A 26,297-nucleotide genomic window follows, 5' to 3' on the forward strand; every position below is an offset into this window, starting at 1 on the left:
TGGCTACTGCTCGCCGTTGTGGACGCACCCCTTCCTCTTCGATTCTCGCTGGTAGTGGGGGGAAGAACGTGTCGAGCAGTTGCTCTGCTTGTTCCGCCTTATTTCTGGTCATGGTTCCGCCACCTTTCTTCAGTGGCGGCACCTTGTCACCCCTGGCGTCCTTGCCAGGTTCAAGATACTTGGCTGCCTTCCAGATGTTTATATCTTCGGCCAGAAAGTCTTCCCAGTGTGCCTTCCTCTGTCTCCGTATGGCGTCGTGATATTCCTTGGCTGCCGCCTTGGCTCGCCGTTCCAGGTCCGGGCAGAGGCACGCCGCCCGCCGTTGCGACCTAGCCTGGTTTCGCCAGAACATATACGACCGGCGTAGTTCTGTTAGATCCCTCGTCCACCAGCGCTTGGCGTACGGCGTAGGTTTTGCTCGTGGCGTAAGATCATCGATCGCCTCTAAGACCACACGCATGAGCTGGTCCGTCTGTGCTTGCACATCGGCCGCCCCCAAGAGCGCCCCGAGACCCTCCTCCACTCTTGCTCTGATGAGATTCCAAGGAGCGTTCCTGAACATCAATCGTGGCGTCGTGTCTCGCTCAGGCAGCGCTACATCGAAGGTCGTATGGATGGCCTGATGGTCTGACCCGTGATCCATCGGGTGCGGGACGCATGTTACCATCTCGTCCGCCAGCTCCGAGGTCGCCAACACCAGGTCGATGGTGCTTTCCCGGTCCTGACCCTGCCATGTTCTCGTGCCCCTCGGGAGCAGGCTACGAAGGCCATACTCATTCATTAGGTCTATGATGGGTTCAGCCTCACCTTGCCTCCTAGTCGAGACGTCGTCGCCAGTCCAAAGCAGGTCATGGCGATTGAAGTCTCCCGCCAGAACCACATCTGTGCGTCTACCTGTACTGTCACGAAATGACCGGATCAGGTCGTGCAATAGCTCCGTGGCTGAGACCAGCATCTCCACGCTCCTTCCTTGCACATATACCGACACAACCAGGACGTCTCTCTCCGGCAGTCGAAGCACGGCCGCCGTGAGGTCCGCCGATGGTATCGGCAGCTGTTCCGCCTCAATGTCGCTTCGTACCCAAAGCATGCTTCGAATCGGCCAGAGGGTATCATGTTTCTGCGTCGGGATCATCTTCGTCCAGTTGCTGTGCCACATCGGGCTCGTGACCACCTTGTCGTCCACCAGCCTCGCATACGGTTCGGAGACCGCCAAAACCCCATAGTCCTTGAGTGTGTCGTCGTTCATCAAGCTTTGCTGAACCAACTCTCGCTTTCGCACATTAAGTTGTAAGATGCTCAAGGTGTTACTCATCGCTGCGAGTGTTCCGCATACGACAGTTTCGGCCGAGCGACTCGTGCGGCCCACCGCATGGTACGCATCTCGGTTCCGCCTCTTGGCACTCCTTGCGTTGATGTCCCGGCATCGCACATCTCCCGCAAAGTTGCGAGTTCTTGCATTGGAACGACTTGTGACCAATAGCCTGGCAGTTGTAGCACTGCACGGGCCCCACTCGTCGTTCGAAAACGTTTGTGATGGCCGATTCGCCTGCCAGGTCAAAGTAGTGGCCGTCCACGAGCCGTCTCGCGTCGCTTTCCTTGGTGACATAAACCACCATCGACCCGTAGGCTTTTCCCGACTCTCTGTTGCTCAGCCACGACACCTTGGCGATGCTGACGTTGTTTTCTGCGCCAAACGCTTCGGCAGCTCCCGGCAGCACGTTCCCTCCTGCATCCAGCACCATGCTTCTGTTCGCGTTGTCCACCTTCACCGGGTAGAGCTGGTCCCTCATCACTCTCGCACCAACAACGGCCGTCTTCTGTGCAGCCTCCTTGACTTGCTTCAGTTCGCTTTCGTTTCGGCAGATAACCTTGATGCGTTCCGCAGCCCGAGCATCCCTCACGACCGCCGCGCACCGCCAAGTCGCCTGGCCATCCTTGGACCTCATCTCTCCTTCAATGGCTTGCCGGACTGCTCCGATTTGGACATGGTCTCTGTTCGCTTCTTCCACTCGCGACGTGTCGATGGTGCAGTAAAGCGAGCCGGTGCAAGGGACAGTCGCTGCGCTGGCAGGCGTCATGACTGCGGGCTGGGTCGGCTGCGGCAAACGCGCTACCTCAGCGAAAGTTCGCGGCGGGGTAACGGTTACGTGAGCGGTGACGGCCTCAAGTTTGTCGTGTAGTCGCTTCAGCTCCAGGCCCATCTGCTGTTGAGCGTCCTCGAACGCAAGCTTCATGTCCCGGATCAAATTTTTCTGCTCCTCGGACGCCTCTTTCAGGCTTCGGATGGTTTCTTGTTGGGCGCGAATGACTTCGCCCTGCCCTAGGATCGCTTGCTTGAGCTCCGCGAAGTCGGCACGGCAACCGCCCAGAAGCTCCGACACTTGCTGGAGCGCCGCGCCTTCGTCGCTAACGTCGTCGCTTCCATTTCTCGCATCGGTCGCACAGTCGTGCTCCTTCGCCAGTGTCGATTTCGCAGTTGTTCGTGTCGCATACCGGCTGCTCCTTCCCGATTCATTCCCCGAATCGTCGATTTTCCGCTTCACGACCCGGCGCCCCGCCCGCGTCAGGTTACCCCGCTCCCCCACCACGATCCCCGCACTTGCGGCCAAGCTCATCTTGCGAACTGGGCCACGACAACACTCCTTTCTGTTTGAGATGGAAATAGAAGTTTTTGAGATATTCGTTCGCCCACTGTTCCGTCACTACCACTACGGTAGGTCACTACGGTAGGTGTGGCATTCGCTTGTGTGTGGCATTCGCTTGTGGAGTACGTTAGACGCAATTGATTCGTCGTCGTTGAACGCGCTTTCTGAAGGTCGGTCCAGTGACAGCCTCAGGCGCCCTTGGCCTGAACAAGGGTCCAAGCGCCTTAGCCTGCCGTTGTTGGTGTCAAGCTATTTTCTGCAACACTGGACCTCCCTTCCTAACCAGCGACGGGAACTCCGCAAGTGGCCCGCGCGAGTCATCGCGACCATGAGAACAACATCGTGGGCGCTTCAGACCTTTCGCGGGCGTCGTCATCACATCACTCTCTTCTCAGCAACACGACCCAAGGCACCCTACTCGCGTCCACTCTCACCACCGCGCTTCATGTCTCAACCAGCCAAGCAATCTAGTGGTACACTGCGTCCACCCATCTCCATCAAGCCCATCGAAGATGTTGAGCCTTTCTACATGTATGATCACGATGGCTATCACCCGCTGAACATTGGTAGCCCAATCGGTGATCGTTATCGAGTTGTCGACAAACTGGGCCACGGCAGCTACTCGACGGTTTGGCTGGCCCGCGACAAACAACTCCAGAGGCTTGTCACAGTCAAAGTTTGCACTGGAGAAGAAAGTCGCCGCGAGTCAGAATCCAAGATGCTGTCGCTCCTGGCGGCGATTCCTCTCGAGGCCAATGGAGACCCTGCCCTTGGGCGGGACATGATGCCGTCGCTGCTTGACACATTCCAAGTCCAAGGGCCGAACGGTACCCATACCTGCCTCGTCACTGCCGCTGCTAGTGGCAGCCTGAGCAGGTCGAAACGAAATTCCATCTCTGCCCCTCTGGATCTGCATGTTGCGCGCGCCATTGCGGCGCAGCTCGTGCTCGCAGTTGCTTACTTGCACGGCAACGGAATCATCCATGGAGGTGAGCCCCAATCTCAAGTGGGAGACGCATGCGTGCGCCAGAAGCTGACCCAGGCCGACATAGATCTTCATCTCGGCAACATCCTTCTCAAAGCGTCCAGAGGCTTTGAGCTCCTGTCCGACGAAGAGCTGCGCGAGAGATGGGGGGAACCGGAGGAGGAGCAAGTTGAAACTGACGACGACAAGCCAGTTCTGGATGCCGTCGGCATTCCCTCCCTTGCCACTCTACCAGCCTTCTTCGGGAAGAACAGCGATGAGCTTTCACTCTCGGATGCTGCAATTCTCCTGGCCGACTTCGGCACATCCTTCTGCCCTTCCCAAGAGACAAGGTTTACCTTCCCTACAGCGCCTCACTGTCGTCCCCCGGAGGATCGATTTGAGCCAGAACAACCCCGTTCGTTCCCTAGTGAGATCTGGACCCTTGCCTGTTCAATATGGGCTGTCATCGGCCAGAGATCCTTGTTCGAAACATACTTTTGCTCCAATGATCGGACAACAGCTCAACAGGTCGAGGCGCTGGGAAGATTGCCGCCTGAATGGTGGGCGCGGTGGGAAAACCGCTCCAAATACTTCACAGAAGACGGCCAGCTCCTCAGGAACAGGCGCGTCGCTTCGCTGGATGCTGAATTTGATAGCGCCATACAGAACGGGCGCAAGGAGTTGGGGCAAGAAATGGTTAGCGTGGACGAGAAGGGGGCATTCATGACCATGATCCGGCCCATGCTCGAATACAGGCCGGAGAAACGGTGCACGGTGAATGAAGTTCTGCAGTCGGAGTGGATGACCAAGTGGGCGATGCCGGATTTCAAGAGGATGCGCAAGGAGCTGGCTGCGAAGAAGGAAGTGTAGTAATAGGAGACCGTTTTGGTCTGAAGGGGAGTCCAGCAGATTTTTGGATGGCTTCACTGCCCGAGGGGGCAGGTGTTTGGGAGTGATGACTCATCCAAGCCTTCCAGGGCGGTAGAGTGCACGGGCCACCATAATTACCCCGCCCCCACTTCACGTCTTCTCGAGTCTCGACCGACCGAACCGACCATCACACTCACTCATAATCTCCCAACTGTGACTGCAGTTCGCCCAGACGGTCAACCGCCAGCCAATGTCATGTCACAAAAGGCCGTGTTCGCTCCGGGAGTCTTCATGTCTCGTCGACATGTGGCTTCAAGGGAAGGAAGACCTGCCGGCCGAGCATCCCTTGCATGCAACCGATGCCGGTGAGTCCGCCCATGAATCCTGTTCATCGACATGAAGACAGACAGCGCAAGTTCAAATGCTCGGGGGCTTGGCCATCCTGCCATGCCTGCGTGAAGAGATCCGAGGCATGCACGTAGGACGGCATCACTTCCAGCCCACCAACGGCTCTTGGTAACCCGCAAGATGAAAGAGAAGAGTGCGTCCCACTGCTCTCGCCAAGTATTCCGCCGCTGATCTGTTCTTGTCTACTAGGTTACCTTCGAGGGACATTATTATCACTGCAGTCGACGTATTCTTCGACTTGTACGGCGAGTTCCCTTTTTGGTTCTTTCGGGAACACGCCTTCCTTGAAGAAGTCCACAATGGCTCCGTGTCGCGGTCTGCTCTGCATGCTGAGCCTCGTGGCGCGCTACGTCGAGCCTTGCTACCACGGCTACGGCGGCACGGTTGAAGCCAGTGCGCACTTCGCGTCCGCCGCCCACAAAGAGATGATGGCGACGCATGATGAGCCGGCCTTGGATAACATCCACTGCAACCTCATCCTCAGTCTGTACGAAGTCGGTCACGGGAACGAGCAACGCGCGTGGTTTCAACTAGGGACAGCAGACCGCCTGTGTCAGGCTCTTAGACTCTTGTACGAGACTGCCGACCGCGAAGGGAACGACGTCGTTATCGAGACGTAGCGGAGAACGCTGTGGGCATGGTTCGCTCTTGAACGGCTGGCACACGACTCTCTCCAAAACACCAACGCCGCCAAAGCAGCCGGCACTATAAGGAGACGGTCGAGGCCAGCAGGATGACTCTCAAGACAGCGAGGGACTTGAAAACGCAGGGGCCGATGAATTAGGGTAGTGCAGCCCCAGAAGCAAACCTCGCAGATACGTGATCGACTTGACGCCTCGGCTGATTCCAGACGCCACTTGCGCGACTGGCCTCCACCACTCTGGTCCTCATCTGTCGGTTGTTCACAACGGCATCGCCGAGCGTAAGAGCTGGCGGGTCACGTGGAGGCTTGGTAGGACCCCACGTGGGCGCTCTGCTACTTCCTGATGTTGGTTTCGAGCCATTCGACTTCTGGACAGGCAGGTTCCTGCCATTCGACTCCCTGCTATCAGGAGGCCTTGGCCCCATCTTCTCCTGATGGACAATATGCTAGTGTCATCTTCTGGCCTATACAATTTACAGACAGCCGTTTCATGCCATACAGTCCCCTGCCATCAGGCGACCTTGGGCCCCTCAAGCATAGCCAGGCTCACCTCATGTTGGTGGCGGAGACCGGACTGGAGATGCGTAGCAAATGCCCCTGAATCGAGAGGAATCTTCATACACAGGCTCTACAATAACGAGATCTTGAACGGCTACGTACGGCATGAGGGCCATGCGGCGGCACAGCGTGCGGTACTAGATAAGTGTTTGAAGGCTACTGTGCTATAGCGTTCAGGTCCTCGTTCGAGCCGCGCTGGATGCGGACTATTCGGCGCATTCTGCGTTTGACAGGAACGAGCTGAGGCTCATCACGGCCGTGGTCAACACCACAGAGCAGTTCAACATCGAGTTCGACCAGTTTGCTCGCACCTTCCTCTTCGAATCTGAGGTGACAGCTGCGGTTCCGGTCGAGGTGGGCACTCCTGTCAGCCCAGTCTTTCCTTCGGAGGAGACATGTGACGATGACGAGAATGGCATTCAAGAGTTTGAAGTGTTTGACATTCCCGATCCTAAGGCATTCCCTGACTTGGGCAGCATCATCCTCATAGACTGGGTCATTGAGCGTCCCAAGAAGGGCATTATGAAGTGGATCGAGACTGTCTACCAGCGCTCCCGTGGACTTGATTTGGGCTCTCTCGGTCATGGCATTCTTCCTAGTGTTTTCCGGGAGCAGTCAGCGAAGTGGGAGATGATCTCAAAGCAATACCTCAGCAAGATCATCCTACTCGTCCATCGATTCATCATGGTGGCGCTGGAGGTCGTTTGTCGAGATGCGCATGTCCTCCAGGATATCACATCCGCCATCATAAGCGACCTCTGCATCAAGTACGAGGGTGGCATGGACCAAGCAACCTTCCTGGTCGACGTTGAGAGGCAGCTTAAGCCGTACACGCTGAATCATTATTTCAACCACAACCAGCAGAGGAGCCACGGGGCGCGGATTCAGGAAACTCTGCGGCCCAATGCCCGCCATTAGCACCCTGGCAGGAGCTTCGACAATCTCATCATCAATCTAAGGGACGTTGCGGAGGCCGTCAGGAACAAGAGTAACGCAGCACACGCCAAGGAGACCATCCACGACACCCTCGAGGCCTACTACAAGGTGGCCTACAAGCGGTTCGTTGACAATATCTTCAGCCAGGTTGTTGATCACAAGCTTCTTTCCGGTCCGGAGAGCCCCCTTCGCTTGTTCTCGGAGCAATGGGTGCTCGGCCTGAAAACCGAAAAGCTTCGGCCCTGGCGGGGGAGTCCCGTCGCACGAGGGAGTGAAGAAGGAGATTCAGGACTTGGAGGTTGCGATGCAGATTCTGCTTTGACGGCATGTCGCGGGCGTCCTACGACAGGGGCCTTTGGCTATGAAGGAAGGTTAGGTGTGAAAGTGACTAGGAGAGCTCAGATGCAACATAACATAGTCGCTAAGGAAACATATTTCGATGCAGCCCTCGCAGTCACGACCTCATTGATGCGCAGCCTGTGCGGTGCCTTGTCCTCCATCGCGACGGCGGGGATGTTTCGACCGTCAGAGTCCTGTATGTACAGAATTGGTCTGTCTGGTTTCCCTTCGCCCTGCGATGGGTCTTAGGAGCCGGGGGCCGAAAATGCGGCAGCCTGGCCGTCGCTGAAAGACATGTGCTCCATAGGCGCAGAGATGGGGTCGTCGGTCAGCCCAAGATTCGCTCTCGAAGGTCACGGTACAGAGAGCGGTTCGTACATATGCCTCGTCAACGAGCTCCTGAACAGAACTTGGCAACATCACGCTCAAAGTCCCGAATGGCGGGGGTTGTAGACATGCTGAGGTACAAACTAGGTCGCCACCTTGCCCGCAGCTAGCCGGTGCACTATGTGGAAGGCCTACGAAGACGAGGACTTCGATGGGACAGCCGGGGCAGCCTCTCGCAAGCAGGCAAGCGCGACCGTTGACCTGGCCAATATGATGTCGGTGTATCGCGCCTGGCGAACCCCAGGCCATTCCCTCCAATGTACCGGGCGCGTCAAGGCACCATTCGACCGAGGTTCAGCGCGTCTGCCGTCAGGATACCGCGCCGTCTGAAGCCTATCGTGGAGATTGCCGGCTTTGGCAGGCAGTCACCATACTTGGCGGCGCCAAATCGTGCGCAGAGGTCCGATTCAATCGTGCGTTCGGGCGCGTGTGCGTTTCGGCATCGCAGGTGCGCTCTCGGTCGTGATTTCTTCGGGGCTTGTCGTAGTCGTCAGGTCGCCGTGGTTGTCAGGCTTGTCGTGGTCGTCGTGGTCGATGGCCAGGCTTTCTCTCGCGGTACATCGACCAGTCGGCAGGCGTCAGCACCACGTGACGAAAATAGGATGCGCTCAGCCTGTTTCCGCGGCGTACACCTTCAGATCAAGCTGTCGTCACGCCACGAGACACCTTTCCAGTCGTTCGGGCCACCCTTTGGCCACTCCCCACGGTTAGATGGCGGACCCATTGAGTATCGCGTCGGGCGTGATTGGTGTTATCGTCGCCACAGCTCAATCAACAAAGGCGCTGTACGAGACGGTGCAAAGCTTCCGTGACCAGCCCCGTGCCGTACGACAGTTGCAGGACGAACTGAAGAGCCTCGATGGCGTCCTCGGGTCACTCCATGACGCGGTCAAGGAAGAGGCAACGTTCCTTCTGTCGCTTCAGCTCCCGCTGCGTCAGTGCGGCGAGGCATGTGGCGAGTTTAGGGCGCTAGTCGTCAGGTGCACAACCCACTCCGATGGCGCCAGGCCTAGCGTCCGAGACTGGGTGCGCCTCAGATACATGGACACCGACATCCGGGGCTTCACCGAAATGCTGGCTGGCTATAAGTCTACGATATCCGTGGCGCTCGCCGATGCCAACCTGTGAGGCACACATCCCTGTGCGAGATTGCCTGCTAACAGACATCCAGACGATCGAGCAAGATCACACGGGCCGCCCTCGACGAGTACCAGGACATGATCAGAGCTACGACAGGACCTTGAGAATCATCTCGAGGAGATTAACGCGAAATTGCGGTCTCTCGCCCCGCTGAGCGGCCGGCCCCTTACGGTGGAAGACAGACAGTGGTTCGAGAGGGAACGACAGAGCACGGAACATTGCCTCGACATCTGCGCTCACGGCCTCGCCCGGCTTGATGAGCTGAGACTTGGGACCGACGGCACTGAGGGCCCCGCGTCGGCCCAGCACTATACACTGGCGGAAATCACGACCATGTTCGCCCTGAGAAAATGCAGAGACGACCGGGGCGCTACGCCCCTGTAGGGCACCCACACCAGGTGACAGCGGACCCAGTCTCCCAGGACGATGCTCGGAGGCTTGTGAGCGAGTCCCGCAGCACCGAGCAGTGTCTAGCGGTCCTTCACCACGCTGCCGAGCAAGCATCGTCCAGCAGCGTTCACGTACTGGAGGATGTGAACGTCGGTGTGGATGGGGAACAGATGCTGATCACGTCTCGTGACCAGCTCTTTGAGGTCAGGCGCATCAGTCTGGGAAACAGGGCAAAGCAGATCGTTATGACATCCTCCTCGGACGCACTGCAGGAGTTTCTCAGGTCGAAGAACAGAAGATAGGATTCATTTTGACAGATAATAGGTCGTCCAAAACTCAATCGCTTCTGGGGGTCTGACCTCCAGACCCCGTTATGCGACCAATGCCTGCAAAAGAGGTAGACTTTGTGGGCGTCTCGGTAGAAGCCCTGCGCTGTGTCTCCGCAGCCACCGCCCGCCTGTCACGTTCGACAGTTTCTGCAAGCCGATTGATGTTCTCTTCCTTGTCCATGTTGCTGACCTGGACATTCCACGACCTCTTAGCAATGTGCATACGCCGTGTTGTCATCGCCTCTTTGTGGCCTCCGATGTAGAACTGGACAGAGTCCTCCTCTAACTTGACATCCTCGATGATATGCTTAATGGATTGAGATTCATCGGTCGAGGTTTCATCGTCGAAGGCAGGGTCAATCGACGACGGAGTGGTGCTGCCCGAAAGTTGCGGAGGTTTCGGTGGGTTCAGGGCCATTGTGGCTTGGCTCAGGGTGCCGTTCGGAAACACCACACCGCAGTTCGTGCTGTAAAGAGGGCTGGCGATGGATGTCCTGGAAGTCGTGGACGGAAAGAGACGTTTTGGATCAGAGATGGTCAGTGTCAGCCTGATGAGAGCGGGGATGTCTTCTGGCCTTTGCGTGCTTTGTCAGCAAAATCTCCAGTGGACAGACCACGTCCTGGCCCAAGTCTGATCTAACTACAAGCGTCGTGCGGGTGACGGTGTTGGGCCTTGTCGGAACTGGAAGAGAAGGGGATCGTCTCCTCGGCCGGGAAGACCTTGTGCTACCCCACTCCTCATCTTGCCTGCTTGCCTGCGTTCTCACAGCCTCTCCGACAACTCCGCGTACTTTATGAGGCCCTCCCACTTGCGTCGTCTGGAAGTGTGTTTGCCTCGCTAGCGCCCGCGACCGCCCTCCCCGATATCCTCCATCCTCCCTCGTGTCGCGTTCGCCTGCAACGTCCCCGCCTTCGACCTACCCGCCACTTCTCGTTCGTCAACCAGCAGCCCTGGCGTGTCCCATCCACCTCGTTCTTGCACGGCGCGTTACAATCTCCGTTCTCGACGGAGCGCCCACTCGCCAGTCGACTGAGCACCATCAGCTTTGCCCGGGACGCTCTCGCGGCATCGCCGTACACTCGCACTGCTGCATCGTTGAGACTGATCAGATGCGACAGGCGCTTGAGTGCCTCCCAAGCTTTTGAAGACGTCTTGCGCAGTTGGCTTGTCCAAGGCGCTACGAGTGTGTCTCGAATTGCCCCGAAAACCATTCGCTTGGTGGAAAGCCGCTGGTGCTCGGGGATCGTTATGTCCATGCCCTTGGAGAAGGGGGCGGATATCAACGCGCAGGGCTCTCTCCTGCTTCAGGTCCGCAATTTGGCTGCATTTCAATCTGTGGTACATGAACACTCCGAATGACCCAAAATTCGTCCTACACCCTTGCCACCAATGCCCAGCCATCCCGAGAAGCGAACCTCATGGCACCTCTGCTGTCCTACGTGTCCGCCAGCGACTACGGGTTACTTGACGTCCGATCCATCGGATGCTCCGTGGGATAAAAAAACAGCCGAGTCCCGTCTCTTTCTCGGAGCTCCAGCGTTGCTGTCGCGCGTAGCTCTCCGCAAGGCACTCCGCGGCATTTCCTCGTTCGCGGCGCCTTGGACGTCGGCACGCGTAAGCACATACCCATGGTGGACGAGATCCGATGTTCCTTCTTCCTCGTCCGCGTGTTGCTCGAGGCTGGTGGCGAGGAAGGCCGGCCACACGACCTTGACTATATCGCCGGTCGACAGCGCTGCCGGCTCCAGCTCCTGGTGCCCTGGCTGACGTTCCCTGTTTCCCTGACGTCGCAGCGTCGCCCTCGCGCCGTTGTCTGATGGGACTGGATCTGTCAATGTCGGCAATGGTGAACTTGCGAGACTGGCAATGACCACTGCGTTCGATCGCCATCATCAAGCGATCTCTCCATTTGCGGTTGCCATTTGGCGGACAGTTTGGTGTCGCCGGGGAGCAAATTCACATATTTCCCGTAAACCATTCGATGGTGCGACACAAGACCCCAGTCGGCTGTTCCAGTCCACGAACCTGGCCCGAGGTAGAACTCTTCACCGCCCCATGCCTCATCTTCGCCAGCTTGCTGAAGAGCCCAGTTGACAGTCGGGAAGATGAATCTGTGGAGGAAGAGGTCGAGAGAGTGCTCATCTCGTACCTCAATGTCATAATAGGAACCGAGCTCCATTTGGGGTGCATTCTTGAATCGTGACGAAAGTAGCTGCCCGTACATCGATATGAGGTTGTCGTAGGTAAAATCGGTCCACCTCCGCCATTCGGTTACCTCTATCCAGTCGTCATTGACAGTGTTTGAGCCCTCGCCGACGAAGCTGGCGTTGAGGTCGGGATTTCGCTCAGAGAGAATTGCAAGCAGTGATGGGGCCATTGGGCAAGATGCGTATCTGGTCAGGTTAGGGAGGGTGTGAATCCTCAGATCAAAGTTGACGGCATCGTAACTCACTCTATATAATGAGCAACGAGCGACGCCATGTCTTATGGTGGCTCACGGCTCATAGTGGCTCATGGCTCATAGTGGCTCATGGCTCATGGATCATAGGGGCTCATGGCTCATAGGGGCTCATGGCTCATACTGGCTCATGGCACATGGCTCATAGGGGCTCACGGCTCCTGGGTGGCCTGAGAGGCACCAGGCAAAAGCCAGCCAGCCAGAGAAGATCCAACTGAGATTGCTGGGTGTCACCAGTGAGTAGTGTCGCGGACTGAACGGGAATGAATTCATAGATTATCGCGTAGTAATGTTCTTCACGTCGTATTTCACGCTGGATGCCGTTGAATACCGGTCGACAAGGACGGATGTTGTTGTCCAGAGCAAGGAGATGCGAGCCTCGGATTGAAGCCCAGCCCATACACTGTCGAAATCGCGGTGCTGAGCTGTACTCAATTGCACCAGGAGTGTTTCGGAACCTTTGGCGGCCTTCAATGGAGAAAACGCGCAGATTTGCGACTGCGTCTGCGTGCGTCTGGGGTTTGGGATGGAGGCAAACAGGTTGATCGGAGGTATTGATAGCGTTTCGGATCATTTCAAGCAGCGCGGCGTTCTGACATTCTCTCTGAACAGCCCAGTATCGCGTGCCGCTGGGAGGCGTGTTGTCCCAGAACTGGCACGATGTCAGTAAAGTTGAGGTAGTTGCGAGATGGGATACCTTACCACTTTCAAGGCGTAAGCCTTTCCTTCAATCTCGACCTTCCACACAATACCATCAACACCAAAACCAAGCTGGCATTGATACTCGATTTCAGTTAACAGGGGGCTCTTCTTCAGCAATGGTTGTCGGAAGTTCTCCCACTGAAGATCGGGTTTATCGGTAATTGGTCGGAAATCCAGGAACGGGGATTTCTTCACTGCGTCGCAACGTTCCGTAAAGAGTGGGCGAGGAGGCCGCCATCTAGCATATGGAGGTTCTGATGTTTCGGACATGGTTAGTTGTTGGATAGCAAAGTGGATGAATTCGACATTTGAGTACGCGACACGCGCAGGCCGGATGTCGGGAAAACGAAGTCCCTCTGAGGCGTTTTTTTGGGGCACCTTGACGTCAGAGATGCTTAGTTCAATATGCGACTAGCGGAAGCGCAAAGCCGGTCCCGGATATTGCCGACTATCACCGCCCAAATTTTCCTCCAAGTTCAACGCAGACCCCGCTTCGTGGTTTTTTCCTACCCAGGTCACGATGATGGCTCTTCGAGAACGTCAACATCGAGAACCCATCGCCCACTCCCCGCGGCTTTTCAGCCAGGGTCACAATGATGGCGGAGACGCCTCAGGACCCAGGAAAGTCCATCCTTCGGCAAGGATTCTTTCACGAACCCGATAAATCTGTTGGCAGCAGGGTTGATAAGATTCTGACCAAGGGCTACTATTTCAAGAACGTCGAAGGCCTGGAATTTTGCAGGGCCAGTGTCTTTGAGGATAAGGTACGATACACCTATGCTTCAAGAAACCCATTCTTCTAGCTGACTCCGTGTTGCGCATACGAAACGTCATCGAGTTCCTCTTCGATCAGTCATCGCTTGGCCTCTTCAAGACATACGGTCCTTCGAAGCACCATTACTGCATTTTGAACCGAACAAAGGCGGAGGCGGAGGTGCTCATAGTCCTACTATGGGCCAGCGGATCTAAGGCAGTATTCTTCGGAGGCTCACATCTCTACCTTCTAAACGCTGTTGGTGCGCCCAATGGTTTGTTGTCGATACCACCGGAGAACCTTGAACGGCCAGGTATCACGCGCAGAGAAGAAGACATCCCAGATGGTGGCTAGTAAGTCTCTAACTTGAGGGTCCAACCCTGTCTGTCTGACGCGCGATAGCACCATCTTAGATGGGAGAACAGGATTCGGAGTGTTGGGTGGACGTATTGTGGCCTTAGCATTTGTCACGCCGGATGAGCTACAACATTGGGCTAAAATGACACTGCCCAAAATACCGGAGCTGGTGGCCAAGGCCCAGGAGATTCGCAGTGAGGCGATCAACGCAAATTTTGAGTTTGTGGAACCCAGGCCATTTCATGCGGAGACAAACTTGCAAACTTGATACACATGGTTCTGCTCAGATGGCACTAGAATGGAACCCTTCGTTCGGGAAAGATTGCTGCCCCATGTAAAGCCCGCTATGTCCCGCTGTTGTGTCTACGGGATGGTAATCGAATGTCACATCGTATGGTACATCCATCGTGTACGATGAGACAACTGGTGCGCGACGCGGTAAAGCTTCCGGAAGTTGATTGTTGACATGGTCTCCCTGAAACTCAAGGTCGGCGCGGTCGCCACTGCGCCAATCCGTTTCTTCGACCCTAGGAAGGATCCCGAATGACTGGAGGTTCACCTCGTAGGCAGCTAGTGGCTTCAGGAGCGGATGACTAGCGGTAGCAGGCGCGTTCGTGGTGTGAGCTTGTGCTTCGCTGCCCACAGGAGCCTGGCCTGCCGTCGAATCATCTAATCTTCGGTTACTTGAAGGAGTGGCAGCAGTGTGTAGTGAGGACACACCTGGGAGAGGAATCCATTCACAGGAACCGGGCGGCCTGTGATTACGTGCTCCATTGTCATCATGCCTCCATCTTTTGTTTGGACCGGAGAGGTCCGAGTCTGTCGACGACCTCTTTCCGGTCCCCTTGTCAGCATGCGTTCTCGTTAAAAGCTCCTCCAATTCGGAACTCGCAGCTTGATTTAACGAGCGTCGCTTTTGAACAGCCTCTGCTATGTGCTCTCGAGAGACAGTTCCGAGTTCTGCTTGCCTCCGCCGAACTTCGCACGCATCAAAATGCGTCACGTATGCTCTCACGACGTGAATCGGGCAGTCACAGAACAAGCAGAGTTCTCGGCATGCCACATCTGTAGCATCATCAACAGTGAGCTGCTATCAGGGCATTGGGAGATTGTACGTATGGTGTAGTGACGCACAAGGTCTTTGCGCCGCGTGAAATTCGTCTTTTCCTTGTCTTTGCAGTGATCGTGAGGGCATTGGTAATGAGGTCGGGCCTTCCCATTCGTTCTGACAGGAATATCGTCCGCTACGGTTCCAGTGATGTCGCTAGGTTTGGGGTTTTCGTTGTCCCCAACAGGGAGGATGTCGCTAGGTTTGGGGTTTTCGTCGTCGCCAACAGGGAGCAAAATGGGTCGGTGGGACAGGCATTCCTGAAGCTCTCGGAGTAACTCCTGGGCGCGATGCTAGACGATTTAGTCGATGGAATTAAGTTGAGTGTGGACCACGAACTTGGGCAGCGGTGAAATGCTCTTGAAGCTCGCTGGCAGATTCAAACTGCGTGTGGCAAGCACACGCCATCGAAGTCATCGTCGGCCAGAATGATGAGAAAGGTGAAATGCATTTTGTCCGTCCAGTGGTCAGTCGTTCAGGCTGACGAATCGAGTCACATGGCGACTGGCAGATGACCCACTAAGAGCATCTATAAATGGCGACCGAGGTAGTCCCAAGAGCCAATTTTTGTGACGCCCTCATACTCGCTCCTTTTCGTTCCTACGACGAACATCATCATTCCCCGCTGTTCGTATAATCTGCGCACTACGTTCAAGAGACCAACTTCGTAACAGTTGCCCAGACATCGCGATCGCGCCGGAAATCATCAATATTCCACATCTCTCCAACGACATAAAGCCGCAACGGGTCAAATTTTCATACCCCTGTCGCCGGCCTATGCAGCCTCCTCAAGATACTTGAGCATTTCCCACCATTGCACCAAGAGGATGTGGACATAGGCCATAGCGAACTCGAACGCTCTCCCACGACCCCTGAGATACTCGACCTGGAATCGCCGTTGTAAAACATGGGAGATGGGGGGTGTGCCATGTGTGGTGGGACGGGGGAAAATGGAGGCTTCGAATGCGGGGTCTGTGGTGGAAATAAGTCACGATGAATGAGGACTAGTACGTACCTGTCCATGAGCAAGCTAGTGAGCCGATGATCCAATGGGCCGATGAGCCAATGGGCCGATGAGCCAATGGGCCAATGAGCCAATGAGCCAATGAGCTAATGAGCCAATGAGCCAATGCGCCGATGAGCCAATGCGCCGATGAGCCAATGCGCCAATGAGCCAATGAGCCAATGAGCCAATGCGCCGATGAGCCAATGCGCCGATGAGCCAATGCGCCAATGAGCCAATGAGCCAATGATCCAATGAGCCAATGAGCCAATGAGCCAATGAGCCAATGAGCCAATGAGCCAATGAGCCAATGCGGGCTGAGCAGAGAGATGGTCTCCACTTCAGCCGAAGAACTTCCTTCACGACTGTGCAAGATCGACGAGGTCGGAGAGTTGATGCGGTGGCGACGGATCTTCCCCGTCCCGCTTTCCGGCGAACGTTGACCGGCCATGCGAGCATTCGAGTCCCAGTACGGGCCGCACAGTGGCCTGTACGCATGTCGTTACGCACCCGCGCATGAGGACTGTGACCTAACGTCGTGTAAGACTTCTTCTTTCCCTTCTTGTCTCCGAGCGACGTGCACAGTTGGCGGGGTGACCTGCAGGGTGGCGTCTATGCGTGATAGAATCCATATCATGGAGGAAGAGGGGGAAGCGCGTGGGAACGTTGGTGGTTGACACGCGAGGCCGCGTTGATGTCTTGAATCTTCCGGACCAGGTATATAAAGGCAGGGGAGCGCGAGTTACTCTATTCCCATCCTCGTGCCTCGCTTCTACACCAATCTCAGTCTCAAACCGCGATTATTACTCATTCCGTCAACTTGTCATCCTTCGTCCATCACAGCCATGGCGACAGACAACACCAGTCCATCTTCATCCGTCTCGGACAGACATACCTCTATCATAGACATATTCCTTCCTGGGTTCACTCGTGTTTCCCCGATCATTCAACACTACACTGGCATTAACTTGGATGCTGTCATTCCACTTCTGTGCTTTCTTGCTTTGCTGCTGTTTTTGTATGAGCATGTTTACCAGTGGTTTTGGAGAATGATGAGGAGCTACTACAGTGAGTGGGTGAGATACAAAGCAGTCGAGATACCTCACTCACACTCTCTAGCTTCAACAATCCATCTTTCCTGCAACAACGAGGCCCACAGCATGCTTCTTGCCTGGCTCTCCCCCCAACCCTTTTTCAAAGACGTCAACTCGTCCCTTGTCACCGTTGACATGAAGAAGGCGTGCGCCCCCACTTCCCATGGTCCGAACAAGAAGCCTCTTCAGTATGCACCGTGGAATGGCGAGTTCTGGTTCCTCTACAAGGGCCATTGGATCGTCTTCAGACGCGTTGAGAAGAGCAACAACGACGTCTTCGCCCGAGAAACGGAAGAAGTCTCGCTCCAGTGCTTCGGATGGTCGACGGGCATCCTGAAGGCTCTATTGGAGGAAAGCCGCGAAAAGTACCTGAAGGATCTCCGTGGGAAGACGCTCATCTTCGAGGCAAGAGGCGCACGGTGGGAGGAGTCCAAGACGAGAAGCAACAGAGACGTTTCGACCGTTCTCCATGACGTCAAGGTGAAAGAAGCCGTCTTGAGCGACATGGAGACTTTTCTTGACTCAAGCACGCGGGAATGGTACACCGAGCGAGGCCTTCCATACCGACGAGGATACTTGCTCCATGGGCCACCGGGCACTGGAAAATCCAGTTTCAGCTTTTCGATTGCCGGGCATTTCGGCTTGGACATCTACATTCTCAGCCTCGCCAACCTCGATGATGCCGCTCTGACCATTTTATTGGACAAACTGCCTCAGAACTGTGTTATCCTCCTCGAAGACATTGACGCAGCGACTTCGAACCGGGCACAAAACAAAGACGAGGATTCCGATTCTGTTTCCGGCGACTCGGAGAAGAAACAGGGAAAGAAAGTGACTCTCTCTGGCCTTCTCAACGCGCTCGATGGGGTGGGGTCTCAAGAGGGCCGGCTCCTCATCATGACTACGAATTATGTCGAGCGCCTTGACGACGCACTGATCCGGCCTGGCCGCGTGGACGTCAAGGTCAAGTTCCGACTTGCCGACAGAGATCTCATCGGGCAGCTCTTTCGCCTCGTCTTCAAAGGCTCCGACGACATCACGACTGTCGAGCGGCTTGCCGACGAGTTTGCTGATCAGGTCCCAGAGTCGGAGTTCAGTCCTGCGGAGGTGCTTTCCCTCCTCTTGGAGCACAGAATGCGTCCAGACGACGCAGTCGCGGGCGTGGAAGCATGGGTGGATAAGATCAGGGAGGAGAGGAGGGGCCTGAGAAGGGAGGGATCTTGGTTGCATTATGGGTAGGTTCACGGCCGCACTGAGATTCATGCGCGAGGATCGCATTCATGGCGGATTTTCGAAGTCATTCTGTCGCTACCGAGCTTGTTTCCATTTGAATTGAAGTTGTTCTCGATTAAGCTATTGGTTTAGTGGCCGTTGACTTGCTTGCGAATCGTCACCGCACTGTCAAGCTGTTCTCAACTAGAATCTCCTGCTTGGATTCGTCCCCGATGAGCTGATGATCCTGGCATGGTGGACGTAGGCTGAGTCCCTAGGTTGAAGGCCTTTAGGGATAGAACTTGGGCCTAGAGAGTGGGCCCGATGCTGTTGATATGTGCGCGGCAACCGCGGACAGCGCCCTCATGTATCACATTTCAATGGAACTCGATAGGGCATTCACTGGTGAGCGTCGCATTTGGTGTGGCAGCAAAAATCTGTTGCCTAAGTCCCGCCGAAAACCCCTCTCGCTCCACGAGCATTCTCAAACCCAGGTATGCCCGGAGCCGCGCCTCAAGCTCTCCCGCTCGTCCTTGACGCTGGCTAACCACTGCTCCGCATCTCGAATCGAAGCCTTGGGAGATCGACTGTTGATCAGGTGCACTTGGATTTCTGCGAGGCTGAGGTACAGTTCCGGCATCTTATTGGTGAAAGCTTCTCGATCCTCCTCTTCGGAATCAGGAAATGTGATCCGGAACAGCAAAGCAATGCGATTCTTGTCTGCGAGCTGGAATTCGATTGCCTGGTTGACGAGGCCGGGATCCTTGAGCGCATCGCTGAGTTGCTGAAAATGGCGGGTTGTGAGGATAATAATATGGCCATCCCCCAGAGAGGTGATGGCTTCAAGAAATGGGGGCAGAGCATTCGGTTCGATAGCGTCCGCGTCTTCCATCAGAACAACGCAACGTCCCGGAATAGTCTCCAATGCGGCCTTTAGGTCGTCATTGCCGAGAGAAGGAATGACATTGTAGATGCTCAAGTCCAAAGTCTTCGCGAAATATTTTGCGAAGACCGACTTCCCCGTTCCAGTAGGTCCGTGGAAGAGGCAGATGAGTCGGTCTGGTGTGGCCCTGGCGGGGAAATTTAGGAATTCGATGCCGTTGTTGAGCAGCACCTCTTGGTGAGCGTCGTAGATGACGGAACGCAATTTCCAAGGAGAAGACCGTGTCCATTGACAATCGATGTAGTCATAGGTCAGTCACGAATACCTCTTCGTCGGCACTGGCGCTGAGGAGGTATTGGATGCGCTACCTGCGGCGAATCCCTTCCAGGATACGCTTGTTCGCGCCGTGCTACTCGAGGTGCTCCCCGACCAGCAGAGAACGCGTCGAGACGCATCTGTCGAACGCGTCGTCGAGGAGGTTGTGGCGGCGGTGGCTGCCTGGGTGCCGGCGGACCAGCACACGACGTTCAAGTCACAGCTCAGTCACCTCACAAGCGTGCTGTGCGGCAACTGGCAGCGTGTGCAGAGGTCTTGGACCGGATCGTCCATGTCGAGAACGAGCCGGATTCAGATATGAATCGCTGCCGAGATCTTCTGAAGCGTCGCAAAATCTAAACGGACATAGACCCCCCTGCTGTACTGCTGAAATGACATGCCTTCAATTTCTTCGGACGTCTCCAAAACATCCATAAGTCTTTTTGCCATATCATCCGTCCCGTCGCCAGGACGCTCATAGGTCTCGGCAATATCAGCGCGGCCGACGATACGGCAATATGTTAGGCGCGCATCAAGAAGGTCTGTTTCCAGATCTACTGGCAACGGCATGGTCGGCCTCACCACAATGGCAGCGTCGCAGTTCCAGAAGCGAATAATTATGTCCCCAACCCCCGCTGACGCCGGGGCAAGTCCGGTGAGGAGAGATGTGCCTAGGAAGCGGACGGGCTCTCGGTTCGCGGCCGCGGAATCTCCAGCTTGTCGCGACGCCATCGTACAAACCAGGGGCGGCAGCGAAACCGGTTCATCTGGGGGTGGCTGGAGGATGCCCCAGGCTATGGCACTGGCGCTATCAATGATGCAGATGCGTCGTAGGTCCTGGCTGGAATACGCGAGGATCTTAGTCTTGTATGACGCTTCGGTTCGACGAAGTGTTTCGAGCTCGCCGGCTTTCGTATAGTAGGTTTTCGACGATGCAAGCCAGTGCTGGTCCGCACGGGAACAGCCGAGACCTTCGGTATACCTTGGACCAAGAGAGAGAATTCTTCCCGCAATATATCCCTTGACCTTTAAGGGTTCCCGGGGGACCTGGGCTGCCATTCCTGCCTCGTGAAGCAAGGTTCGTTCTTCTTCGACCTGCCCATCTAACGCCCGTTGTACCACTCCGGCGAAGCGCACCACTCGAATTCGGCGCTCGTCTTCCTTCTCGTTGGGTGTGTCGCCAAAATCAAGTAAGGGAGTTGCCCGGAAGTACATATGTGCTACTACGTCGCACCAGATATCGTAGTAAGATCGCGTATAGTCAATCTCTAGGCGACTGGTACCACTTGGAGTCCCTGAAGGCATCGCGGAGGGCGATTGCGACACCGCGCCTTTCGCCACTGCGAATGGTTCAATGTCGTTCGCCAAGCCGGCAAGCCCAAAAACACGGTCGCGGCTCTTTTGGCATCCATAGTCCATAAAGTGCTCCATGAGTGATTCGAGGCGCGTGGCATCACTGAATCGCGTGCTCCTAACCGAGAGGAGGCGCTCCATAGTGGCGTGGTATTGCTCACTGACGGCAGCGGGGGCTGCTGCCTCGCCGCTAACCTGCAGTAATACTTCCGAGTCATAGGGAGATGTTACCGACTTGTTGGCCTTGATGGCGTCCCACATCATGGATTCAGTCCAGAGATAGCCGCCACAAAGGAAGGCCAGGTGTTGCGGTAGGCAGACTTCTTGAACAATCCACATACGCTGCCAGTACGGATTGGCGGCGACGCGGGCGCTCTGCATAGTCCTCATGTCGGCCTTGTTTTTGACCCTCCATGCCCAAGTAAAGGGTTTTGCTGGGGCACCCGCCGGAGGATGTCGAATGGCTGAAGCAAACTGTGAGGCGATGCACCTCCCGTCGCCGGCGTTCCAGAACTCGCCGAGTTCAATGAAACTCTTCCCCGCCGTGCCAGACACCTGCGGGGGTGCCCCAAGCCAAGAGATGACGGCGGTGGCACGAGTGTAGATGAAGGCCATTAGGGCAACTTGCTGGTTGAGTTCTCCGATGGAAGACTGGTCGATGCAGATGGCATCTATCCAGAGAGGCAAGGGATGTTTGGGGGATCGGAGGAAGCGTAGTGCTAGAGATACGTTGTGATCAATCGCTAAGCTTTGTTGATTGATCAAGATGGAGCCGTGCCCCGAATGACCGCCCGGGGCAACCGGAAGCTTCGCATGGTCCTCATCCGGATCACCCCATGTGTATGATAGCGCGATATACTTCGGCCTCGATGAGAAGGGTACCGGAGCCAGGGACCCTCTCAGCGGCAGCCAGAACTCCCCTGCCGGGTGCAAAGTGAGCACGCGCAGGCTATCGGTGGGCGGGAGAGAGGGATAGGAGAAGCCGGGTGGCTTGCGTTGCGAATCTTTATCGCGACTGCAGAATGTGCCCATGATTGGAGCCTCTCCACTCGCGGTCGTCTGGGTGTGGATGAGAAGCTGAGCGAATGATCGGGAGACAATGAGCGTGACAGGACAGGAGGCGGTATTAAAGTCCCTCTTGCAGCAACAAGGCTGAGTACAGTCCAAAGTGGCTCGGCGAAGGCAGCAAGGCGCAGCAATCCGGGGGATTTAACCAGGTCGCCGTTTCCTGGCCAACCTCCTGACATCCCTTTGCCGCCATCACATTCATCCCCCGGACACCCCGGCACCATTTTACCACGGGGAAGAGGCAGGCCAACAGGCGCATATATCAGGAGAAAAGGATAAAGGAGACGAATTAGAAGCGCAAAATCTCGAACTCCCAGCTGCGCCATTAAGAGAATCTAACAAGGCTCGCCGGCAGCAATCTGGTCGCATTCAGAATGCCGCCGCAGGCTCTATTCGGGGCCCAACGTGGTTCACCAGAGGGCTCTGCTGCCAATGCGCCCGACAGCAGGGCTCTACTTTCTGGGTCTGCCTATTCGCTCCAGCGAAGTGGCGCGACACACTAACCCCAGAGTGGCTACTTGGTCCTTGAACCAGTTGGCACCCACTGTCGCCAGGTATCCAGGACTGCCATGACATGAGGACTTGTGACGAATGGAAAGGGCTCAGAGACCCGTGGGTACTGATGCTCCCCCCCGCCCCCCAGCGATTACGTCGCGGCGGTACATAATTATGTGCTGACCTCCGCATTGCCCAACCCATTCCCAGATATGCATCATTTTCATCCCAAACAACCACCATGGCCGAGCCGGTTGGAATGGCCTCGGGTATTTTAGCCCTGACGGTCTTCGCCCTCAAGCCCAGCAGCAAACTCGTCAATGAAATTCAGAGCTTCCACACCCTCCCTCGGCAGGTTCGTGAGCTGCTGACAGAGCTCTCGGGCCTGACGGTGGTTCTGCGGAAACTCTCCGAAACGGGCGATCTTGACCTTGACGTAGACCAGACAACCTCCAGAACACATCCAGAAACCCATGCGCGAGTAGGAGATTACAGGCACCCTCTCCTTTTCGACACCTAAATCAGCATGCAAATACCTCGGTCTCATCATGGACTCCAGTCTTACATGGAAGCCACACATCGACGAAACAGAACGCAAAGTCTCCACAACCATCACCGCACTGAGCAGCCTGGGAAACTCCGCTTGGGATTGGGAACAAAAGATATGAGAAAAATATACAGAGGAGTGGCGGTGCCACAGATGATGTACGCCTGCCCAGCATGGTCGAACGCCGGCTGGGGCAGAAAAGCATACACCAAGAGAACACTGCAACGACTAGAGAGACTGCAAGCCAGGGCCGCAAGGGTGATGAGCGGCGCCTTCAAGGCGACGTCATTCCCAGCACTGGACGTCGAAATGCACCTCCTTCCCGTCGAACAGCAAATTTGGAGACACAGCCTGGTCACGATTGGGAGAATGGGTTCCGCGGTCGATCGCCAAGAGTCAAACACCGCACCGAGGAAGAGAATGAGCCCCAGGGAAACTATCAAACAGAAATTACAGCAAAGACCCTGCCCCGATGGCAGACAGCAAGAAAGGGTCGAGCCCTTTGTCGTTCCGCCTTGGTGGCAGGGGCCGCGGGCTTACATAGAAGAGAACACGGAGAAAGCCCAGAAGGAACACCAGAGGAAGCAGCAAAATGAACCCAACGCGATCCTACACAGACGGGAGCGGAATCAACGGCCGCATCGGGGCAGCAGCAGTCTGCACGACGACCAGTGAGACTACGAGTGCAGACATGGGGGCAGACACGACATCGACGGTCTACGCCGGGGAGCTCCAAGGCATCATACTGGCCCTTCGGATGGCCAAGGCGGACAGAGCAAAAGGCAACATCGAAGGAAGCTCCTCATCTACACCGACAACAAAGCAGCGATCCGATCATCGGCCAAACCAAAAGGCAAATCAGGAGCATACCTGCTCAAGGACATAGCCCAGAGGACACAGGAACTCAACAACCAAGGACTCCTGACGGAAATCCGGTGGATTCCAGCACACACAGGATCCAGGGCAACGAAGACGCCGACAGAGCAGCAAAGGAAGCCACTGGCTGGCGCGAAGACGGGCAAACAGGCCCAACGGCAGAGCAGCCAAGGGAACTCTACTCCCTCCTATCGACGCTCAAGACGTGGACGCACAAGGAAGCCAGCAAAGCATGGCAAAGAAAATGGACATCAGAAACGAGAGGCAGAACCTCGTTCCGATACACGCCGAAGCCAACCAAGATCCTTCAGCTCCACGACAGACTGATCAATCGACAGAGCGCCATCCTGGTGCAGATGCGCACCGAGAAAATCGGACTCAGGAAGTTCCTCTTCAGCCGAAGAGTCCCGGACATCATGGGCGACATCTGCCCCTGCCGAGAAGGACGACAAACGGTATCGCACGTCCTGCTGCGATGCCGCCGATTCCGACACCTCCGACGCCGGGAACTAGGATCCATTCCAGGACGAAACGACCTCCGGGCATTGCTAAACAAGCGCACAGCATCAGATTCATGGAACAACCGAGATCCTTGGGCAATTCAGGATCGAGCCCCAAGCGAGACAAAGCTGAGCACTGGGGGGAGACTGTAGGTATACAGAACCAGCATAGGGGGGTATCGCGCCCTGAAGGAGCCTAAAACGCAGCATGGATTAGTAGGAACCGCGATCTACACGAGGTGGCGGCCACGGATAGAAAGAGGTTGAAGAACAGAAGTGGGAATTTTGGGGACAGCTGGGCGAAGTGGGGCACCCCGGATTAACATTCGGGCGCTTCGGCGGTCAGCCAAGCCCCGCTTACCGGGCATAGAAAATCGTTGTATCAATCGTTGTATCATTGGGGTGTCTGAAGAAGGGAGAAAGTGGGCGACGCGTTTTGTCGCGGTGGGTGGGACATGTCTGACGCGGTGGAGTGATCGTGGCCGAGACCACCGACCACGAACACTCCCGGAGACGATCGACTCGCAACCCGACCCCAAGCGCCAAAGCGCAAGATAACCAACAAGCGGACGGCGAAAGCGTCGCATCGACCAAGAAACCGACCAAGAATGCGAAGCGGACAGCCCCAGCTGGAGGAGAGGATGGATTGGACACGGGCAGAAAGAGTAGCACGTACGGAGACGCGTTGTTGGAAATGATGCAGAGGTTGATGGAGCAGGTGGCGGAGTTGAAGCGGGAGAGCAAGGAACAGCAAGCGACAATCCAAGAGCTGCAACACCAACACCAGGGAAGCCAACAGCAGAGCGAAGCGGTTGTTCAAGAGCTGCAGCGGCTGCTCCTCGAAAGCCAACAACAGAACAAGGAGGCGCAGCGCCAGAACCATGCAGGAGGTCCTTCGTGAGGCCCGGAGAGACCTCGATGCCGTAGCTAATTGACAAATACTTGATGCGATGGAAGTGACTGCTAAGATCCCAATCTCATTTCAATGCCGTGGAGCGTTGCTGCCTCCGTTCAAGAGCCCCTTGAGCGATGATGCGCATTTCTGGGGTCGACCCGGAGCGGTTGAGTCGGTCCAGTGCAAGGCTCCAAAATGGTGTTCAGGGCCGGCCAGAATTGCCGGTGCTATTTTTACAGCTGACCGAACCTACCAGGGCCCAGTTTTGGGTCAACAGACGCCCTTAAATGCGTGGCATCCACCAACATTTCCTTCGGCAGCCATTTCCCCAACCACTGCTCATCACCATGGCTAATCTATCCCCCAAGAAACGTGACCGAACCAAGGAGAACTTCGAAAAATCATGCAAGGGAGGCGCCGAGTGATTTAACAAGATAAGCAAGAAGTATGGCGCTCGCGTCTACGTGCAGGTGTGCTGGAAGGGGCGGCACTACGAGTACACATCCCACGACCAGCCTCGCTGGCCGAGGACAAGGGTTGACCTAGAAATCATCTACCCCTTGACCACTCAATGGACTCCAGCAACATTCGTGAAACAACCTCCCTCTGGGATCGCTGCCGATGTGTCCCTAAGTCCGCCATCGAGCTCTAACTTGAAAACCCCGCCGGCGTCGCCAGGGAAGCCGCTCGAATCAGCGGAAGAGCAGCCAACGGAGCCAAAACTGGCTGAGGATGGATGCACTGCGCGGGATTGATAGTATGAGAGGGGGACTTGGAGACGGCGTTTAGACGGGCGAAGGAGGTGGCAGGGCCGCGGGGGATGTACTACGAATATGCCTTTCTTGAGCAAACCCTCTGCAGCAGTCCCTTGAAGCATGTGGTCTGTGTTTAGTGAATCATTATCCTTCAATTCTAATCGGCCTGAAATGTACCTGGCGGCTTCCTGCAAATGGGCGCTCGGTGTCACCTGAAGCCTGCTTTATGGATGTTGGGCTTCCCCGAAGCATTCTACGACTGGACACACTGGCAAACGGCCGAAAGTGACCATGGACGACTATGGC

At 56.0% G+C, this 26,297-nt stretch overlaps 10 protein-coding genes across 10 annotated transcripts; 6 read left to right on the forward strand and 4 right to left on the reverse strand.

Moving 5' to 3' along the window:
- Positions 1 to 3,093: 3,093 nt before the first annotated feature.
- On the forward strand, positions 3,094 to 4,485 carry VDAG_02419 (serine/threonine-protein kinase SRPK2; the record flags this gene model as incomplete). Its single annotated transcript, XM_009653072.1, has 1 exon — positions 3,094 to 4,485. The coding sequence occupies one exon, from the start codon at positions 3,094 to 3,096 to the stop codon at positions 4,483 to 4,485; it is 1,392 nt and encodes a 463-aa protein (XP_009651367.1).
- A 707-nt stretch (positions 4,486 to 5,192) lies between these two features.
- VDAG_02420 (uncharacterized protein) lies at positions 5,193 to 5,513 on the forward strand (the record flags this gene model as incomplete). Its single annotated transcript, XM_009653073.1, has 1 exon — positions 5,193 to 5,513. The coding sequence occupies one exon, from the start codon at positions 5,193 to 5,195 to the stop codon at positions 5,511 to 5,513; it is 321 nt and encodes a 106-aa protein (XP_009651368.1).
- Positions 5,514 to 6,199: 686 nt separating this feature from the next.
- On the forward strand, positions 6,200 to 9,280 carry VDAG_02421 (uncharacterized protein; the record flags this gene model as incomplete). Its single annotated transcript, XM_009653074.1, has 10 exons — positions 6,200 to 6,228; positions 6,265 to 6,921; positions 7,024 to 7,401; positions 7,476 to 7,565; positions 7,677 to 7,743; positions 7,844 to 7,971; positions 8,055 to 8,169; positions 8,468 to 8,880; positions 8,928 to 8,963; positions 9,052 to 9,280. The coding sequence occupies 10 exons, from the start codon at positions 6,200 to 6,202 to the stop codon at positions 9,278 to 9,280; spliced, it is 2,142 nt and encodes a 713-aa protein (XP_009651369.1).
- A 291-nt stretch (positions 9,281 to 9,571) lies between these two features.
- VDAG_02422 (uncharacterized protein) lies at positions 9,572 to 10,144 on the reverse strand. Its single transcript, XM_009653075.1, has one exon. It carries the CDS (start codon positions 10,031 to 10,033, stop codon positions 9,623 to 9,625), a length of 411 nt encoding a protein of 136 aa, XP_009651370.1. The 5' UTR covers positions 10,034 to 10,144; the 3' UTR covers positions 9,572 to 9,622.
- Positions 10,145 to 12,216: 2,072 nt separating this feature from the next.
- Positions 12,217 to 13,046, reverse strand: VDAG_02423 (uncharacterized protein; the record flags this gene model as incomplete). The annotated part of the gene is made up of 2 exons (XM_009653076.1): positions 12,217 to 12,726; positions 12,777 to 13,046. 2 exons carry the CDS (start codon positions 13,044 to 13,046, stop codon positions 12,217 to 12,219), a joined length of 780 nt encoding a protein of 259 aa, XP_009651371.1.
- A 323-nt stretch (positions 13,047 to 13,369) lies between these two features.
- Positions 13,370 to 14,836, forward strand: VDAG_02424 (uncharacterized protein; the record flags this gene model as incomplete). Its single annotated transcript, XM_009653077.1, has 3 exons — positions 13,370 to 13,540; positions 13,615 to 13,883; positions 13,933 to 14,836. The coding sequence occupies 3 exons, from the start codon at positions 13,370 to 13,372 to the stop codon at positions 14,153 to 14,155; spliced, it is 663 nt and encodes a 220-aa protein (XP_009651372.1). The 3' UTR covers positions 14,156 to 14,836.
- Positions 14,837 to 17,050: 2,214 nt separating this feature from the next.
- Positions 17,051 to 18,331, forward strand: VDAG_02425 (mitochondrial chaperone BCS1; the record flags this gene model as incomplete). The annotated part of the gene is made up of 2 exons (XM_009653078.1): positions 17,051 to 17,066; positions 17,118 to 18,331. The coding sequence occupies 2 exons, from the start codon at positions 17,051 to 17,053 to the stop codon at positions 18,329 to 18,331; spliced, it is 1,230 nt and encodes a 409-aa protein (XP_009651373.1).
- A 457-nt stretch (positions 18,332 to 18,788) lies between these two features.
- Positions 18,789 to 19,196, reverse strand: VDAG_02426 (ATP-dependent chaperone; the record flags this gene model as incomplete). Its single annotated transcript, XM_009653079.1, has 1 exon — positions 18,789 to 19,196. One exon carries the CDS (start codon positions 19,194 to 19,196, stop codon positions 18,789 to 18,791), a length of 408 nt encoding a protein of 135 aa, XP_009651374.1.
- Positions 19,197 to 19,814: 618 nt separating this feature from the next.
- On the reverse strand, positions 19,815 to 21,470 carry VDAG_02427 (HET domain-containing protein; the record flags this gene model as incomplete). Its single annotated transcript, XM_009653080.1, has 1 exon — positions 19,815 to 21,470. One exon carries the CDS (start codon positions 21,468 to 21,470, stop codon positions 19,815 to 19,817), a length of 1,656 nt encoding a protein of 551 aa, XP_009651375.1.
- Positions 21,471 to 22,659: 1,189 nt separating this feature from the next.
- VDAG_02428 (uncharacterized protein) lies at positions 22,660 to 25,286 on the forward strand (the record flags this gene model as incomplete). Its single annotated transcript, XM_009653081.1, has 4 exons — positions 22,660 to 22,854; positions 23,100 to 23,483; positions 23,583 to 24,490; positions 24,855 to 25,286. The coding sequence occupies 4 exons, from the start codon at positions 22,660 to 22,662 to the stop codon at positions 25,240 to 25,242; spliced, it is 1,875 nt and encodes a 624-aa protein (XP_009651376.1). The 3' UTR covers positions 25,243 to 25,286.
- Between the last annotated feature and the right edge of the window lie 1,011 nt (positions 25,287 to 26,297).

The sequence above is a fragment of the Verticillium dahliae genome, genomic scaffold (assembly GCF_000150675.1).
Source record: "Verticillium dahliae VdLs.17 supercont1.4 genomic scaffold, whole genome shotgun sequence".
In the NCBI taxonomy this organism is placed as follows: Eukaryota; Fungi; Ascomycota; class Sordariomycetes; order Glomerellales; family Plectosphaerellaceae; genus Verticillium; species Verticillium dahliae.